Genomic DNA, 19,146 nt, shown 5'->3' with positions numbered 1-19,146 from the left:
AAAGCCGGTGCACAGCAACGAAGACCCAACACAGTCAAAAGAAAAAAAATAGATAGGAATGGTCCATTGTGTCATATGCTGATGTGAGAGGTTGAGAGAGATAAGAACACACTAGATTTGACAGCAGTCTTACTGGAGCCATGAGGCCACAAGCTCTGTTGGACTGGGTTGAGAAGAGAATGGGGGTGATGAAATGGAGAGGGAGACTAGACAATTATTTCAGGAAATTTGGCCTTAAAGGGGAGCAGGGGATTAGGATAGTAATTGCAGGGGATGTAGCATCAGCTGAGGGTTTTGAAGAGATAGCAGAGTATACTGTACACTGACGCGAGTGGGTCAGTAGTGAGGAAAACTCGATGCAGGAAGGAGGGCTTAATTGCAGTAGCAGTGGTTAAGTATAGTGGTCGGCCTTTGAGAGCCAGGGAGACTATCTCCCTGGCAGCAGGAGGAAACACACTGGGGTAGAGATGCAAGTTGCTTGGTAGGTTTGGTGGTGCGAAGATGGGGGAGTTCCTGTGGGATCATTTCTGTTTTCAAAATATAAAATTTGAGGGTAGGTATCAGCTCTAAATGATGGCTTAGGAGGAGGCAGTGGAAGTTTAAGAAGAAGCAGGAGGTTTGAAACAGTAGTGAAAATTGAGACAGCCGGTCTGATTGCCTGACAGTTTGGAGAGATTATTTGAGAATTATGGTTGTGAACGTAAAGTACTACTAGTCAGCTTGGTTGTGTGGTGTTTCCTCCAGCAACAATTAGCTATTTTGATGTTGGCATATAATTTCTCAGGCAAGTATGTGGAGGGAGAAGGCAGCAAATGACTTGGTGATTGCTAAGGTATGATTATGGTGACGGGCCATGGAATTGAAGCTGAGTACAGGGCAAAGAGAAAGCCTGGCGGCAGTGGTGGATAGTCAACGTGAGGGAGCATCATGGCTTGGGGCTCCCTGGGATTGGTGGGAGTCGCAGTGTAGGTGAGCAGGGTGAGAGGTCAGTCAGAGCAGGATGCTCTGAAGTCAGGATTTCAGAGGTAACGCCGTTACTGTGGTGACAAGGTCAAGGAAATGACCATCAGACGGGGATGGCAAAGGGGCTGGAGGAGAAGATCGCTGGAGGTGAAGAGGGCAGAGGATCCAGAGACGGCAGAACTGGGGCATCATTCCCATGGGTGTTGGAGTCTCCAAGGTGACAAGGATCAAGGTCGGAAAGACACTGAGCTTGGCACGGAAGTCGTCACTGAAGGGAGGCAGAGGGGTGGGCGTGACTGTGTGGAGAGGATTAACTTTGGTAATTTGTGAGGAATACTTAACATGGTACCAGGCGCTCAGGTAGTGGTGGGAAGGGTGGTTTTTATAATAACAAAGAAAGGTTAATAATTGTCATCTCTATACTCCTGGTGGGCAACCTTCTTGATCCAAGCAGATGAGTCACTTGCTGTTTTGTCTGTTACTTTCTGAAGTTATGTTTTTATTAAGTTTCTGTGCCACTTCGTTAGCAATTAAGTGATTAATGTTCTGGCAATTAAGTGACTGGTAATTTCTTCTGTTTCTAGTTATTTTGGACACCTGGAGGGCTGTGGTGCAGATCTACACAAAGAAATTCGAGACACTTACTATCAGTTTGTTCTGTTTTTGGTCAAAGCAGTTAAAGGGTTTAGTAACGTAAACGACAGGTACGGGATAATTTTATGATTTCTAGAGAAAAAATTATTTCTGTTTTTTCTGATTTTTTAAAGAAATACATGTCCACTGTTAAAAATACAGAAGAGCACAAAGAGTAAAATAAAAATAACCCCTAATCTTACCGTCTAGAGCTAATTGCTAATGTTAACTTATCAGTATATTTTCTCCCAGCCTTTTTTCTATATGGTGTGTACAGTTTTTTAAAGTGGATGGGTTTTGGTTCATCTGAAAATTTGTAACCTGTTATTTTCAGTTTTAAAAACTTGAATAGACACTTTGCTGTACACCTGAAACTAACACAACATTGTAAATCAGTTATATCCCAATAAAAATTAAAAACAAACAAAACTTGAATAGAAAGCCATTCCCCGGTCTCCTCCATAGTAAGTGGTTTAGACATAAACCTTAAATCAAATGGTTCTTCTCTACATCTGAGCTGTATAACCTAGGCTAATTGGGCCTGGCCCTGACCTTGCTGTTTATCAGAGGTGAGTTTTACTACTCAGTCCTTTACCGTAAAGTGTCCCCTGTGGTAGTCCTAGCAGGGTGGAGACCTTTCTCTTTATGCTTTCAGAACTCTTTTGCTTAATCTGTTTGAAGAAGGTTTATATGGAGTCTGAGAAATTGGAAAAGAGATTATAAGGAACCCAAACCAGCAATCTGGCGTTCCCTTCTGTTTTCCACTGACAAGCACACCAGGGCTCTGATTCACATTGTTTCTGTTGTCTCCGTGGATGATGGGCCGCTTTAGTAACTTTCACCTCCATGGCCTCTTCAGGTCCTTGCTGCCTGCCTTGTCCTGTGTCCAGACGGCCCTGCTTCATCTTTTGGATATGGGCTGGGAACCCAGTGATCTCACCTTCTTTGTTGACATTCAGTTACCAGATCTCCTCATGAAAATGTCACAAGAAAATATAAGCGTCCATGACAGTGTGATCAGGTAAGGACACAGTCCTGCACTCTGCAGTTCCTACAGTAGCTAATCAAGTACAGGGATCGTAGCACATTCAGAGCTCGGGCCTGGAGCTAGACTTTCTGGGGAGTATCCTGGCTTTGCCACATACTAGCTGGATGACCTCGGGCAACTTTTTAAACTCCTTTGTGCCTCAGTTTCCTCATCTTTAGAGCTGGAGGTAATAACAGTACCTACCTCAGGATTGCTGCGAAGAATGAATGAGTTCCGTTTCTCAGTGTTTAGCAGGTATCTGGTGCATGGTGTTGTATATAAAGTGGTGGTGGTGGTATTGTGAACTCAGCATGAGTTTTCTCCTCATTTTTGGAGATCCTCATATAGCTTGCTGAATTGGAGAATCTTTTTCTGTTGTTGGTGGTGGTGGTGTGTGTGTGATTTTTAGCCACTATAACCTCTTGCACATTACAAGGACTTAAGGTATGAGGGGAAAAAATAGTATGCAAAGTTTTCTTTTTTTTTTCTTTGCACTTCTCATTCCACTTACCCATTAATCACTCATGTCTGTAGAAAAGAAAGAAGAGAAAGGGGGAAGAAGAGCAAGAGGAGATAATTAGGAGGAAATCAGTGAATGAATCAACATCAATTTTCACTCTCTCAGAAGAGATATCCTGGGAAAAGGACATAGAATTTAAGCGGTCTCCTTGTTTACAAACCGCAGCCATTGCCCTGCTGTCAGAGGGAGCTCTTGGTGGAGGGCTGGGACACAGCAAGGAGGAGGAATGGGTGGGGCACCAGCTTTCTGGCTCTTCAGCCATCAGTCTGCTTCTTGTTTCAAGCTTCGCCTACTCCTCCGTGACCCAGTCCTTGGGAGTAGGGACCGCACCTTCCTCACCGCTCCCCATAGCACCCGGAGCAGGCTCAGTCTGAGTAGGCCTGAAGTCAGTTTGTTGGAACACGTGAATGAACAAATGTGTATTTGTTGGTTGGTAGATGTTTTACATTTGCTGTCGAGCAGATAGTTGTGTATTTAAAATTCCGGTTGCTGAAACAAACTGTAAACTGAAATTATGGAAATCTGTAATTTTGCACCTAAAAAGAGTCCCTGAGATTATCTATTAGAAATGAGGAAACTGAGGACCAGGGCTGAGTGCTGTGTCCAGGTCTTACAGCAGCCAGCGGAAGAGCTGAGGCCCCAGGGTCTCCTGACTCCCTTCTCATGCTGCTACCACTAGGGTGTGCTGAGCATGTCCAAATTGGACTTTTTTTTTTTTTGCTTTATTTGGCTCCAGTGCCTGGCACATAGTAGGTTCACCACAAATGGTTGTTGAGTGGGATTATGCCATGTAGGTACAACCTTTCAAGCTCTAATTCCTCACCCATTGTAGTCTACTCTGGAAGGGGCTTCTCCCTTTTTATTGGTATATAGCTATCAAACATCTGGCAGATCCTGGGGCTTTGAAAACCGAATTGACCTCTTCCCTTCAGAAGTTTAAAAGTGCCTTGTGTATTAGACCCATAGGACACAGAGTCTGCTAACAAGCGCTTTCCTTGATTATTGGGAGAGGCATGCTTTTCTCTCTTTATGTCCTTCTTTCAGCCAATGGAGTGAAGAAGATGAGCTTGCTGATGCCAAGCAGAATTCAGAATGGATGGATGAGTGTCAGGATGGCATGTTTGAGGCCTGGTATGAAAAAATAGCCCAGGAAGATCCAGAGAAGCAGAGGAAAGTAAGACCTCTCAACTAGAGTAACCTGAAGTGACTTGCTAGGAGTTTGGAGAGGAGAGTCTGTGCGGGGGAGTGCCAGCAGGCTGTCCCCTGAGAGGGCTCCAGGTGGCAGTCAGTACCTTAGTGAGTGGCCATCACCCAGCCTAGTCTTTAACCTGAGGGGCCCTGAATCCTGACTTGACCACAGTCAGGTGGTGGTTCCCTCCCGTAGAACTAGATTCACAGGAAATAGGCTCGTGGGGCTGAAGTAAAATATTAGGTGCCAGTTTATTAATTTACAGTGAGAAATAGAATTGCTGAAGGCCCTGGATTCTGGTGTCCGTGGTACATTCTTTTCCTGTAGGCAAGCAACTTGGGAAGTCATGTTTCAAATCAGAAGGTTGCCTGGTGAGCGTGGAAGCAGCCATGTGTGCCCAGAATCAGAGTTACATGATTCATATGTGTAGAGGCATCAGGCTCCCATAGCCTGCCGTGTCCATCTCCACATTAGGGGTCTATCTGTCACCACCACATTATGCCAGGCATCTGCTGCTTCAGATGCACTCATGTTCTTAGTTTGTGTGCCTACTATGTGCCAGTTACTTTGCTCGTTTGGCATCTCTGGGGGGCTTGGATGGAGCGCACCAACCTGGCCTTTGCGATTTTTCTCTCTTGTATGTTAATACCTTACTGGGAGCCATTCTAAGGTGGCTTGGCATATTTGCTGTGCTATACTACTGTATGGTGACTTAGTGGTTTATTTCCCTTATTTCTAGGCCGTAAAGATAAAGCATACTGTAGCCTCCAGGGACTTCGCAGTAAAACAGTTTGTTTTGCTCATGAAATGGTGCCCTTACTCTTTCCCCAGAAAGTTTTTCTTCTTAAGTGCCAGCAAACAGTGCTTCTTGTGCAGTGTTTCCTGTATCTGTGAACACTACCCTTGTCCAGCCAAGTACCGAAGCCAGAAATCTGGATGTTGTTCTTGACCCTTCCCTTTCACGGGCCCCTGTAACCAGTCAGCCCCCAAGGTTCCTCACCTCTGCCTTCTACTACCTCTCAGCTCTCCCACCTTCCACCATCTCACTTTTGGCCCAGTCCAGCCCTTATCACCTGTTGGGGGTGTGCTTTAACAGCTGCTGTCAGGGTCAGTCTCCCTGTCTCCAGTCTCGCCCTCTCTGATCCGTTCTCACTCAGTAACCAGAGGAGCTTTCAGAATGCTCAGTTACTCTTCTGTTTAAAACGTCTGTGACTCCTTAGACTAGCATCCCAGGCACTTGTGGTTTAACCTTTCTAACTTTATCTGGTTACCCCCCCTCCACGCTGTATTCTACATACGGAATTATTGCCAAGTTCATGAGCCCTTGCCTTGACCCTTTTGTGCCTCCTGTAGAACTTGCTATTGCTTTTATCGGGCGTGCCCACCACCCTTACCCCCACCCAGCTAATGCCTGTTTGCCCCTCAGGTCTCACCTGAGGAATTAGCACCTTTGAAAAACCTCCACGTGCCCTGTAAGCCTCCTGAAATTGTCTATCCAAGCCCCTGTCATACTGTATGCTGTCATCTGTTTGCTTCAGGGAATTCCCAAGTAGACACTAAGCTCCCACATCCCCTAATCCTAGCACCTAGTACAGTGCCTGGAATATTTTAAGTACATACTGAAGGATGGATTGATTACTGAATAGTGGCCACATTAAAAGTCTGTTGGTTAATTGTGTTTTATTTCATCTTATAGATGCACATGTTTATTGCTCGCTACTGTGACCTGTTAAACGTGGACATCTCTTGTGATGGGTGTGACGAAATTGCCCCCTGGCATCGCTACCGGTGTCTGCAGTGCAGCGACATGGATCTCTGCAAGACTTGCTTCCTAGGTAAATTTCACGGCCTCAGTGTGCCATACCCAAAAGGAATAAGCATTTCTATTTTCTGTGATCTTGTCATTTTTTAAACCCCACTGTACAGTAACAATACTGCCCCAGCAGTGTTCTCTGACTTGTTGGCGAATATGACCCTTATCTCCCCAACTGAATGATAAACTCCAGAGCTCTGTTATGTGATGTGCTGTCATCTTCTGTCTTGCTGGGTATAGGCACTTGATAAACACTCAGCACCAATGAATGTACATTCAGTTGAGTTTTCAGGAAATGATTTTGCCTTCTGAATCATGCAGTGTTTATAAGAAGTAAAATACACACAAGCAAACTTCAGAAAGTCTTGAATCCTCTTGACTTGTAGGTGCTGAGATAAAGCAGGTTGTCAGTAGTAAGCAGTTGAATGCTTTTTGTGTGCATCACCCAGTCGAATAAGATACAGCCCCTGCTCTGGAACAATCTATAGTCTTAGCAGGAGACTGGACCTGCTCACAAAATGTATATTTCAGGACAAGAGTGTACATGCTGAGTTACAGATGAGCAGTATAGATTGTTCTGGAAAAGTTCAGAAGTAGGGAAGGCTACCATTGCAAGAAGGCTTGTGGAGGAGATGGGATATGAATTCGTCTTTGAACAAAGTTAGAACTGGGTGATGAAGGAAGCAGTGGAGAGTGCATCGTCATCCAAAGCTGAGCAGGTCCAGGGACAGAGGAGTGAGCATATGTGGTGTGTTTAGACAGACTCTCCAGTGTCTGCCGCTGAGTGATAGATTGAGACAGGTTGGGTCCAGGTTGTAGGACCCAGAGATACCAGGCTCAGGAATTTGAATGAGTCTACAGACAGTGGGGAAGGTTTTTCAAGAAAGGTGTTAACGTGACCAGAGCTGTGCTAGAGAAAGGGGGTTCTGTCCATGTAAGAGTTTCCTTTAGGAAATCAATCACAATAGTGACAAGGGGATTAGTGCCTGGACTGGGTTTCTGGCAGTGGGAACTGAAGTGGGTCAGAGGTAAGGAGCATTGAGCAGGGTGTATGACAGGGCTCAGAGACCCATTGGACTCAGAGTAAGAAGGAGACCAGAGCTGTCAGTCTCTTTCGTGACTAACATTCTTTCTCACTCAGTGGGTCTGTGGTTATGGAGTCTGTTTTCATCTGTGATTCGGGAATGAAAAAGTAAGAGCAAATACCTGATAACTTCTCAGTGCCTGTTAAGAAGAATACACCAATATTTGTTAGAGTAGAGGTCATGGGAGACAGCCCACAGATTGGTGTGTGGACTTGTGCTGCCAAATGGAGGTCATGATGGGATTGGTGACCTGTTTGATCAGACTCCATATTGCGCTGGAAAAGCAGGGTCCATGCACGGTACCATTGCTAAGATGTTCCATGCCAAGAACATCGTGCATATGCTAAGAGCCGCCTGGGGAACCCTTGGTCTCCAGAAGATTCCTGTGGCCCGTGACGCCCCGATCAATCTGTTGGGAACAACCCTGCTTCTGGGGTTGGTTTGGGTTTGGAAACTAGCCCTTCTAAGAGCCCTTTGCCCAATTCACCTCACGCTGCTGTTTTTCCCCCAGGTGGGGTGAAGCCTGAGGGCCACGGAGATGACCACGAAATGGTCAACATGGAGTTTACGTGTGACCACTGCCAGGGTTTGATCATAGGCCGGAGGATGAATTGCAATGTGTGCGATGACTTTGACCTTTGCTATGGATGCTATGCGGCCAAGAAATATTCCTATGGGTATGTCTCAGATGACCTCTAGCCTGGTAAACTTTCCTTCATGTATTCCTTTGCCTTCTTTTTAATAATTAAAAAAAAACTTGCATTATAAAAAATGTCAAACATACCCACAAGTAGGGAGAGTAGCACAGTGAATCTTCACGTAACCATGACCCAGACTCAACAGTTAGGAAGATTTGGCTATGTGTGCTTAGCTTATTCTTCTTTTTAATTTTCCTTTGTTAAAGTATTTTAAAGCAAATTCCAGACCTTAAATCATTTCCTTCCTGCATACTTCATATCTGTCTCTAAAGACTATGGTCGTTTTCTCATGTTACCAAAATGCTATAACCACACCCTGTGAAACTTCACGATAAGGAATTCTTACTTCACCTGGTTTCCATAGACAGTCTTCTGGGGATTGTGAAATCCCAAAATGGAATGTGCAGTGTTTGTTCATTTTTCTGAAGAGAGCGCCCATACCCATCTTTAAAACTTTTTTAATATAAATTTATTAATTTTATTTATTTATTTTTGGCTGCGTTGGGTCTTCGTTGCTGTGCGCGGGCTTTCTCTAGTTGTGGCGAGCAGGGGCTACTCTTTCGTTGCGGTGCGCGGGTTTCTCATTGCAGTGACTTAGGCGCGCGGGCTCAGTAGTTGTGGCTTGCGGGCTCTAGAGCGCAGGCTCAGCCGCTGTGGTGCACGGGCTTAGTTGCTCCATGGCATGTGGGATCTTCCCAGACTAGGGCTTGAACCTGTGTCCCCTGCATTGGCAGGCGGATTCTTAACCATTGCACCACCAGGGAAGCCCTGTCTTTAAATTTTCAATAACCACAGTCTTAGAGCTACCTGATGCCCAGTTGTGACCATGCATGTGGTCCCCTGAGGCCCAATTCTCCCTTTTTGGGGGCTCACAAAGGCCTGTAGGCCTTAAAGATGTCTTGCCTTTGCAGCCACTTGCCTACCCACAGTATCACTGCCCATCCGATGGTGACCATCCGGATCAGCGACCGGCAGAGGCTCATCCAGCCCTACATCCACAACTACTCCTGGCTGCTCTTCGCCGCCCTGGCTCTCTATAGCACCCACCTGGCCAGCGCCGAGGACGTGGGTGGCGAAAAGCTGGATCCCCAGGCCCGCAGCAGTGCTGCCACCCTGCGGAGCCAGTGCATGCAGCTCGTCGGGGACTGTCTGATGAAGGCTCACCAGGGAAAAGGTAATTGTTCCCCATGCATGGAAACCAGACCACCCCTCAGCTGCTTGTGAAGCAGCAGCCCCAGTGGAAGTGAAATGCAGTGCTCAGTTCAGAAGCAGTAAAACCCAGTTTTCCACAAGAGGTGCTCACCCTGGAGTGGAACCTAATTTTAAATCCCCAGATGCAGGACTTCCCTGGTGGTCCAGTGGGTGAGAATGCGTGTTCCCAATGCAGGGGGCCCGGCTTCGATCCCTGGTCGGGGAACTAGATCCCACGTGCTGCAACTAAGACCCAGTGCAGCCAAAATAAATAAATAAATAAATAAATATTTTTTTTAAAAAAAATCCCCAGATTCATTTGAGAGAAATGTCAGCATTAAAGTAGCATTTAGTTTCTCTAAAATATTTCATGAAGATGTAAAAAAAATTAATAATTAAAACTCTTGATGTCCAGGGATGAAGTATTTAGTATTTGAATCCACCAGACTTAACTTTGCCAAAGGAATGCAGCCTTTTTTTAACCTGGAGTGCAAATGTACTTCCACACAACTGTGTTCTAGATGAGAGCTATTTATAACTAAAATAGTTTGATTAGGGACTTCCCTGGTGGTCCAGCGGTTAAGACTCCGCACTCCCAAAGCAGGGGGCCTAGGTTCGATCCCTGGTCAGGGAACTAGGTCCCACATGCCACAACTAAGAGCCCACATGCCACAACTAAGAGCCCGCATGCCACAACTAAAGATCCCGCATGCTGTAACTAAAGATCCTGCACACTGCAACGAAGATCCTGCATGCCGCAACTAAGGCCCGGCACAGCCAAATAAGTAAATAAATAAATATTTTTAAAAAAAAGTTGGACTAATAAAATATCTAGATGACTTTGAATCTACTGAGGGGTGCCAAGGAGAAAAATAATGTGAATGTTCAACTTCTGAGTAATTTAAATTCCTTTCAGAATAATGGACTAACTCCCCATTCTAATAAACATTAGGGAAATCAGACTTGGATGAAGTAGCAGGTGGGTAATACCAGTACTTCAGAGCTATTTTGTTATCTATTTGCCAGTGGAAATTTAGAAGTGTGGCTGTTTGGGGCTACTACAAAATTTTAATGTTTATGATTTTCTAAACAGACAATCCTATTGTATCTTTTGTCCTCTGTTGTTAATAAAGTACAAGTATCCCCCACTATCGAAACTTCCGGTGTCTGAAATCAGGAGCTGAGGAGATTTGGACAGCCATGGCGAGGGGGGTGGGAGGGTGGAAGGTTGGATGGAGTACTCTTTGGTTCATTTCGTGGAGAACTCAGCCATGTATTTCCATATAGTAGCAAAGTGATTTATGGCATTTGCAGAGAATAGTCCTTATTATAAAACTTTTAACCATTCTCTTATTTGCTTCCCATGTAGGTCTTAAAGCTCTAGCTCTTCTTGGTATATTGCCAGACGGTGACTCTACTTCAGAAAAGCAGGCCCCACCAGTCGCTGTGCCCACCCAAACATCAGAGGAGCAGCCAGAGAAAAAAGCCATCCAGGCTGCTGTGGAGCCAGCCGATGCAGGCCCATTTGTGCACCGCAGTGTAAGTAACAATCCTTCCCTGGGCAGAATCACAGGTGAGCTCAGAGCTTTCACACGAGGGACTGGAACACAGAGGTTAACGGTATAGGCTCGTGACCCAGATTACCTGGGTGCAGATCCTCTGTCAGACCTTGGGCACGTCACCCGAATCTCTTCGCTTTGGTTTTCTCGTCAGTAAAAATGGAAGGATAATAATGATAATACCCATTCCTTAGGATTGTTGTGAGGATTTACATGCATTACATACATTGAATTAATGTCTATAAAGTGCTTAAAACAGTGTTCAGGAACTTCCCTGATGGTCCAGTGGTTAAAACTCCATGCTCCCAGTGCAGGGGGCCTGGGTTCGATCCCTGGTTGGGGAGCTAGATCCCACATGCCGCAACTAAGATCCTGCATGCCACAACTAAGATCCCACATGCCACAGCTGAAGAGCCCGCATGCCACAGTGAAAAGCCTGCATGATGGAATGAAGATTTCCTCACGGAGCAACGAAGATCCTGCATGCTGCAACTGAGACCCGACACAACCAAATAAATAAATAGATAAATAAGTAAACATTTTTCTAAGAAAAGCAGTGTTCATAGTAAGTTCCCTGTCAGTGTTAATTACTCCTGTTTCCTGCCTCCTGTGGTTTTTATAAGAATTGAACAAGATTATGCACCTGAAGAGATTGGTTCCTGACCTATGATGAACACTGTATATGTGAAACTGTTTTTATATTCAGCCAACAAATAGGTGATACTAATTGCTTACTACTTATCAAGTAGTTTACATATGTAGTTTAGAGTAGTTTGCATATGCTTGTGTAAGTTGAAGAAAAGTCTTCCTGGATCCAGGTGGAACCTGTGACAGTGACATTAAGATTGTTCTGTGGAAGAGCAAGCAGAGCTTCCATGATACTGCCTCCAAAGCTTGAGTTGGTGCTGTAAATGCCCCTGGCTTTGCCTCAAGAGCTGCTGCTGTTTCTGTCCTCTGTCTCTGTTGTGGAGGATCCCCATTTGGTGGTTATAGCTCACTGGGATCCTGTTGTCATTTAGAGGAAGGCAAAAGCAAAGGTAGCTGGCAAAAACTTGAAAATTCTATTAGCTTCATTCCGCCAGAGAGCCAGCACAGGACAAGTGACATAATAACCTTCAAGCCTGTTTTGACCACAAAACCCCTTCTCCAGGCAGCATCGTACCCACCCACAGATTATGGTGGGGCAGAAAGAACGTTATCAGCAGAGACAGGATAAATCAGCAGTCTTGTCTTCACCTTTGAGCCTGGGAATAATTGTATCTTCTTGTGAGCTCCCAGCATCTTATGCTACCCATCAGCACAGCGCTCCCCATGTATCTACTTATTCATTTATTTATATGAAAATGGACTCGGTGAATTTTTTTTATTCAATGGATTAAAATCTTTTACTTTTATTACTTATTTTGATGCTCATGTTGTCCCGTGTTTGGCCAATGGAAACTTCCAGCTGGCTTTTGTGTCCTTTTGATATGTCTCCATTATTATTTGAGCACTTTCTTAATTTTTGATACAAAAAGATGTTTCAGGCTTATCTTAGGCTTTCCCTGCCTAGGGACTGGAATCACCCTTTTTCTAAGGATCTCCCAGGGCATTATTTTTATTCCTGAGGTATCCCTACCTTTTGGGTCCTCTTCCCATCAGCAGCTGGGTATACCCAGGGTACCCTGCCTCTGCCTCTGGCTCTTAGTCTTCTCTCTAGCAAATTGCAGTTTCCAACACTGTGCCCACAACAGAACCCAAACGTCCCCACTACAATGGCCCTAAGAACCATATCCTATTTGGGCCCTGAGTACAAATCACTTGTTTTTGAACTTCTGCATGTTTCTAGCCAATCCTAGGCTGTATTAAGGGTATTGTCCCTCCTTCCCTCTAATGTCTAGAGATACTTTTTGTTTTAAACAACTGAGAAAGCAGTCTCAGCCAGAGACATCATCTGTCTACAACGGCCTCTGGCCAGTAATGAGACCCTCTTGAGTGCCATGTGGTGCAACTGCAGTGGCTCTTTGGAGTCCTGTGATAACAGGAAAGAAGATCAAGACTAACATTATTAGCCAGAACTTTGGAATTATATTGTTTCCACAAAGGGCCGCATAGTACAGAGAGTATAGTGTTGGAGATCTTTTCAGAGGGTACATTTTTAACAAGGCAGGTAGCTCTCCCAGTCTCGGTCCCCTTTTTGGACAATCTTTTTTTTTTCTATTAAATAACTGTATTTAAACTTACATAGAGATTGAGAAATCCAAGATCAAGAAACAAGTCAGGAACAGAGCTGGGAAAAGAGGTCAGGTCTATGGATCTCAGCTTCATAGGAGAGAGAGAAGGTAGGGGACACGGTGGAAAGTAAAGGCACATTTGTCTTGATGTGGGTGAAGCTGATAATGTGTCGATTCATGATGTAGATGTGTTATCTTCCAAATGCAGAAAGCAGTTAGCTGACTTAACACAGGGAAAAACCGACAGTGACATGAGGACGGGGGAGGAGTCGCTAATTCGTGTCACAGGGGCAGGTATCTGTGTCACTGACTTTAATGATATTTTTGACTTGAACAGCCATTTTCTTTGTCTTTTCTTTGAAAACCTCGTAGTCTTCAGGGCTCAGATCATGGCCTTTGGCAAGTGCCATCGTCAGGGAAGTCATGAATCCGTCCTTACTTGTGTTGACTAGAAAAATAATACCTACCTTCCTGTGATCAGGAAGTGTGTATAAATAGTCCTTCCCTGAGTAGAGCATGCTGAACCAGATAGCCACGGGGTTTTTTTTGCAAGGAGGCTGAAGCTTTGACACATATAATTAACCCTTCAATAAAAGGTGACTCCAATGTCACCATTGGATGACTCGTTAATAAGCAGAAGTTCATCCTTAGTGGTCCATTTTCACTTACCATGTTTTCATTGTTGGCAGCCAAGTAAATGGTACTCCAGTTTCCAGTCCACTCTTCAAGCACCCACATTTTCTCTTCCATTACCATTTCTTCTTCTGTATCTTGGGCAATACAGAGAATGCCTTAATTAAAAAAGTGTATTGTTGTAAAAATGTCGCTGATGGACTTGCTCGATGCAGGGTTAACACAAACCTCAGAAAGCTCCAGTCATCCTGTGGTCAAACAGAACTGGTGCTGTGATCAGTTTCAAGCTTAGATTCAAGTTCCATTCTGTCTTGGTTCTGTCATGTGCTTCGGGCAAATCTCCTGGACAATCTCATAGCCACTTTCTTCTTGGGGTGTTGAGGGTAGGATTGATGTTGAGGTTACAGTATCTGGAGAAGGGAGGATAAGTCAGCTGCCGCTGGGAGATGTCAGGATCTTCTCATGAGTGTTTAGTGTTGGACAACGCTCCATCTTTGGCTCCAAAGTGTCCTGCAGTCGCAGACTCCTTGGAGCTAGGGTGCCTCCACCATGCACAGAAGCCTTCCTGCCTGGCCTGGTTTCCACATATAAGCCTGTGTGACAGCAAGGAAAAGTACCCTGAGGGCCCAGGGAGTGCAGGTGATTCTTGGGGTGACTCTGAGTGACTCCTAAGGAAATTCAGGTCAAGGACTGTCACCCTGCCAGTGTGGGCAGCTCACTGCCAGACTCCTGAGCCCAGAAAACCCTCCCAGCTCCAATGAGGGCCCCCTTTATAAGTCTCTCTGCCAAAATGGAATTCTCAAAGGTGTAAAGTCAGCTTACTGTGCTAGAAGGAAATCCACACCTTTGTTTTTTTTCTTTTTCCCCAAGAGAAGAACTGTCTATACCTGGCTTCTGGAAGATAAATAGAATGTGTTAGAGGTTTGTACCAGAGCCATTGCTTATGTGACTGCAGGCTCTGACAGAGCGGCATTTGGAAGGTGTTGGGGGGATGTGATGCAGTGATTACTGTCTTAATTAGAGTACAGATTTATCATCAGAAACGAGGGGCATTCTCTAATTCAAAAGTACTTTTGTTTGTGAAGACTGATTGGCTAGTGATTTTAAAAGTTGTATTAGATTAACAAGTAAACTTTTTAAAGAAAGAAACCTTAATTCTTTTACACTCACCGTTTTGCTTTTAGGGGAAGAGGGATGCCCCTAAGGAAGTCAGACCTTTAGACTGTAAGCAGAGGAGCAAGGCAGGGGGAGCTGCATCGTTACTGAAGGGTCCTTCCTGCCAGACGCAGATTTCAGACTCACCTGCAGATGTCTGTGCACCTACAGAACTTCCAGGTAAAGACTCTTTGACAGTTACCTTGATTTCTTTCATCTTAAAGTGCACGCATACCCGTCCCTGACTTACTCCTTGCACACAATTTAAAATTGGCTAGCACCCAAGGGTGCATGGTTTCTCAGTTCTACATCAGATGGTACTGATAACACTTTGAAAGTCACCTTTTCTTCATCTTGCCTGCTTTCCTACCTTGTTTATTCCCTAATTTACTGAGTGCCTTCTATGTGCCAAGCACTGTGCTAGGCCCTGGGGTTGAAACAGGGACCAAGTCAGACAGATAGACACATAGCTCCTGCCCTCACAGTGCTGACAGTCTGGGAGGGTTTAAGACAAAGGTGTGTGTAACTGATTTGAGCTGGGATGTGCTTCTGTCCAGGAGAGAGGCCCAAGTGGGTGTTAGCGGTGATGGGTGTGTAGCTGGAACAGGTTGTGTCAGTGTAAAGCCCTTGTAAATAAGGCCTGCACGGGACCTTCAATGTGCTGAGATCTACTGCGGGGAAGGGCATTCAGGGCAGAAAGAACTACACAAGCAAAGAAAGGCCCCAGAGTGGGAACCCCCAGAGAATCCAGGCAGTCCCCTGGGGGGCAGGTATGTAGGGAGGGAGTGGAGCACTGGAAGGTGGAAGTGGAGAGGGGCTGTGCACTCTGCTGTGGAGGCCCTCGGACATCTGCTGGGGATGGCAGCGCAAGGTCAGGGCTGTTTCAGGGCAACTGAGGAGCCATGAGTGGGGGCGCTGTGGGCAGAAGGAGCGCGGCAGCAACGTCAGCCCAGTCCAGGACGGCTCGGGGAGGCGGGATCCTCCCCACACGGCCGCTCTGTGACAGGCAGGGGTGAGCGCCGGCATCCTGCCCCGTCCGTGGGGCCAGCTCTCAGATGGGGCTGACGCTTATCTCTGCAGGGCCTATAATTCTAAGGTCCAGAAAACAGTTTGACTCCATGTCAATCCAGGTCATCAAAATCCACTCTGGTCTGATTCCATCTGAGGAGGAGCATCCTGGTTCACATACAGTTTATTCATCCATCAAGTATTTATTGAATAGCTGCTGTGCTCCAGAAACATTTCTAGGTGTTTGTGATACATCATTGAAAAAAACAAAAATCTAGAAGGGAAGCCAGACGGTAAACAATCAATATCAAATAATATGGTGTGTTAAAAGGTAATTAAATGCCATGAGCGCAAAAGAGCAGGGGAATGGAGAGCGCAGAGGGGTTGGGAGAGATCGGAGGGCAGGCTCAACCTTAAACCAGGGCGATCAGGACAGACGACCTTGAGTAAGACGTGTTCAGCAATAGGTTTTTAAAGTCCCAGCTTGATTCTGTAGTGGCACAGGAACAGTGCAGTGGTTTACTTGCCTCTTCATACACATATAGAACCTGGCAAAATCTCAAAGCTTGGTGTTTTACAACTCAGATGCTGAAAATGCAGAAGCATCATCTCAGAAGCCCATCGAGGAAAAGGCAGTTACTCCAAGCCCTGAGCAGGTGTTTGCTGAGTGTTCCCAGAAGAGGATTTTGGGATTATTAGCAGCCATGTTACCTCCCTTAAACTCGGTAAGAGACAAATTGGTATTTAAAAAAAGGGGGGGTGGGGTGGGTAGTGTTATGCATAGAAAAAATTTTTGGAAAGCCATATACTGAAATTAACTGTTAATTGCAGTCATCTGTGTATCCCTGGGGTAGGATTATAAATTACAAGTAGGATTGTAAGATGATACCTGAGAATGTTTATTTCACAGCCTATTGTCCCTAAGCCATTTGTGAAAGACACTGCATAATTCCTTTGGCACCAGGCCAGTTATAAATAATATATGAAGGAGATGGAGTGTTTAGTTGGTGTGGTTACATAGATTTTTGTATTGAACAGATTCTTCTCCTCTCTCGACAGGATCCCACAGTCCCCCTGATAGACCTGGAGCACGTGCTCCCACTCATGTTCCAGGTCGTCATCTCAAATGCAGGCCACCTGAATGAAACGTATCACCTCACCCTGGGTCTTCTCGGCCAGTTAATCATCCGCCTTTCACCAGTGGAGGTAGATGCCGCAGTGACCAAGGTCCTCTCAGCCAAACACAACCTGTTTGCAGCAGGGGACAGTTCCATTGTGCCAGATGGCTGGAAGACCACCCACCTGCTCTTTAGCCTGGGAGCTGTGTGTCTGGACAGGTAGCCACCCTCACTGTGCCCCACCTTGGTGTTCATTTCCTTAGGTCAGTGATCTGGCTGTTGATTAATTTCAGCGTGCTTCCCTGCTCTTGTCTAGGGATCTTTTGTGAGAGTGGAATTTGTTTTATTAGCAACACTGTCAACCGACATTAAAACTGCGCTTAAAACCCACATTAAGACAGCTGTGCAGTCTGGGCACTCTCTGGTGATATATATTCTGGTTTGTTCTTTCCTGAGAGTAATAAGTGTAGGCTTTGGGGTTGAAGAAAATAGATCTATTTTCATTATATAAAAGTAACCTAATCAAAATACCAAATTTGGAAAACCAAAATGAGGGGGAAAAATCACCTTGCCTTGTACCACATCAATGCATCTGGTGCTGTTTTATTCTCCCCACTGCCACCACACTGCTTGCAGGATCTCAGCTCCCCGACCAGGGATTGAACCCGGGCCATGGCGGTGAAAGCCCAGGATCCTAACCACTAGGCCTTTTTTTTTTCTGTACATGAATGTGAGTGTGCACAAGTGCACATGGTGCATGACCTTTTATAGAGATTTTTAAAAGCATAGCTGTAGACTTGAGTATATAAGTAACAAATCTTGATATCCCCCCACACACACTTATCATTATATGAAAAGCATCATTCTGGTAGTTTTTTTGTTTGTTTGTTTTGTTTTTGACTACATTTATTCCAGGAAATCAAGGAGGGTTTACAGTTTTAAAATCACTACGTTAACAACCACCAAAATGGGAGTGAGTGAGTACAATGTGATCATATCAACCAGTGAAGACAAATCATTTGATAAAGCACAACAATGTATTCATGATTTAAAGAAAAAAAGAATAGAGGAGTAGGCTCCTGATCAGTTAAAGAGTTGTCTAACATTCTGGTAGTTTTTAAATTAATATAATGAATGGCTCATTGGCATGCTTCTGGGTCTGCCGTTGAGTGTGGCGACCTGATGAGTTGAATTTGGAGCCTCTGCGCTGCTGTCTAATGGAGCTCTTGCCTTCTAGCCGCGTGGGCTTGGACTGGGCCTGCTCCATGGCGGAGATCCTGCGGTCACTCAACAGCGCCCCCCTGTGGCGTGACGTCATTGCCACCTTCACAGACCACTGCATCAAGCAGCTGCCCTTCCAGCTGAAGCACACCAACATCTTCACGCTGCTGGTGCTGGTCGGCTTCCCCCAGGTACGCCACTGAAGGCCTGGCGTCCTCTTCATCACGTGCACAGCGTATATCTTTGGAAGTTTTTTTTTCTTTAGTTGTATAATTTGCCTTTACAGTATTGGTATATTTTCAAGATTATGGGATGGTTTGTTCAACTTGCATTTTTAACAGTTTTAGCCATTTGATTCATTTTCTTGGCTTTGAATAATAGGTAACTGTAATATATTAAATTACAGAGAACTTCAAAATACAGTTGTTCACTTTGGCATTCACCTTGATCTCATTTCTACTCTTCACGTCTCTCAACTGGTTGGGACGAAGAGGACTGTGAAAACATGGCTTTATCCAGCAAGCACTTAAACCAATTCTGTGCCAGGCCTGTGCCAGGCCCTGGACTTAGAGATGGGAAGAACCCTGTCCTTGAGTGCTTGTTGAAGTCAGCGGCACAAGCAAAAGGCACTGTGCTCTATATGCTGCTGAGTTGCCTTTTCTGTCTGTGTCATGTTTAGGTCCTCTGTGCGGGGACCCGCTGTGTTTATATGGATAATGCCAACGAACCACATAATGTGATCATCTTGAAGCACTTCACTGAGAAGAACAGGGCTGTGATCGTCAACGTCAAAACCCGGAAGAGGAAGACAGGTCCCAAGCATAATTATTTTTTCTAAGAATGAGAGACAGTTGTCCAATCTCTGTATACCCTAAAATCAGTTAAGATATCTTGGTTCTTCCCCTGCATGTGAATTTTTAAAACACAAGTTATAGCTCCCCGAACTTCTTTTTGCTTGTCTCTGAAGTGATGTGGTTGAATTGGAATCACTTTGAAGGCCCTTTCCACACTGTTATTTTGTGTACATGGCTCTGTGTTTTTGAGTTGGCTAGATGTTTAGGTTCTGAACATTAACTCTTTTCATTTGCCAGTGTCATTTGTTTTCTAATGGGTAATTTAA

The 19,146-nt window shown here is 45.1% G+C and overlaps 1 protein-coding gene across 8 annotated transcripts in view; it reads left to right on the top strand.

Moving 5' to 3' along the window:
- The window catches only part of ZZEF1 (zinc finger ZZ-type and EF-hand domain containing 1), a 128,053-nt gene that overhangs the window by 85,902 nt on the left and 23,005 nt on the right, over positions 1-19,146 (top strand). For all 8 annotated transcript variants that reach the window (XM_027130730.1, XM_027130734.1, XM_027130727.1 and 5 more), the window contains 12 exons: positions 1,548-1,667; positions 2,456-2,617; positions 4,188-4,317; positions 6,029-6,167; positions 7,742-7,907; positions 8,840-9,102; positions 10,489-10,658; positions 14,709-14,859; positions 16,273-16,412; positions 16,747-17,024; positions 18,043-18,217; positions 18,706-18,838. In XM_027130730.1, the coding sequence (XP_026986531.1) occupies positions 1,548-1,667; positions 2,456-2,617; positions 4,188-4,317; positions 6,029-6,167; positions 7,742-7,907; positions 8,840-9,102; positions 10,489-10,658; positions 14,709-14,859; positions 16,273-16,412; positions 16,747-17,024; positions 18,043-18,217; positions 18,706-18,838 (2,027 nt within the window). The remainder of the gene's footprint in view (positions 1-1,547; positions 1,668-2,455; positions 2,618-4,187; positions 4,318-6,028; positions 6,168-7,741; positions 7,908-8,839; positions 9,103-10,488; positions 10,659-14,708; positions 14,860-16,272; positions 16,413-16,746; positions 17,025-18,042; positions 18,218-18,705; positions 18,839-19,146) is intronic.

This window comes from Aethalodelphis obliquidens, unplaced genomic scaffold (genome assembly GCF_003676395.1).
Source record: "Aethalodelphis obliquidens isolate GAN/ISIS:26980383/991018 unplaced genomic scaffold, ASM367639v1 scaffold38, whole genome shotgun sequence".
Taxonomy (NCBI): Eukaryota; Metazoa; Chordata; class Mammalia; order Artiodactyla; family Delphinidae; genus Aethalodelphis; species Aethalodelphis obliquidens.
The sequence above is the reverse complement of the archived record's forward strand: the minus strand, read 5'-3'. Positions and strand labels throughout refer to the sequence as shown.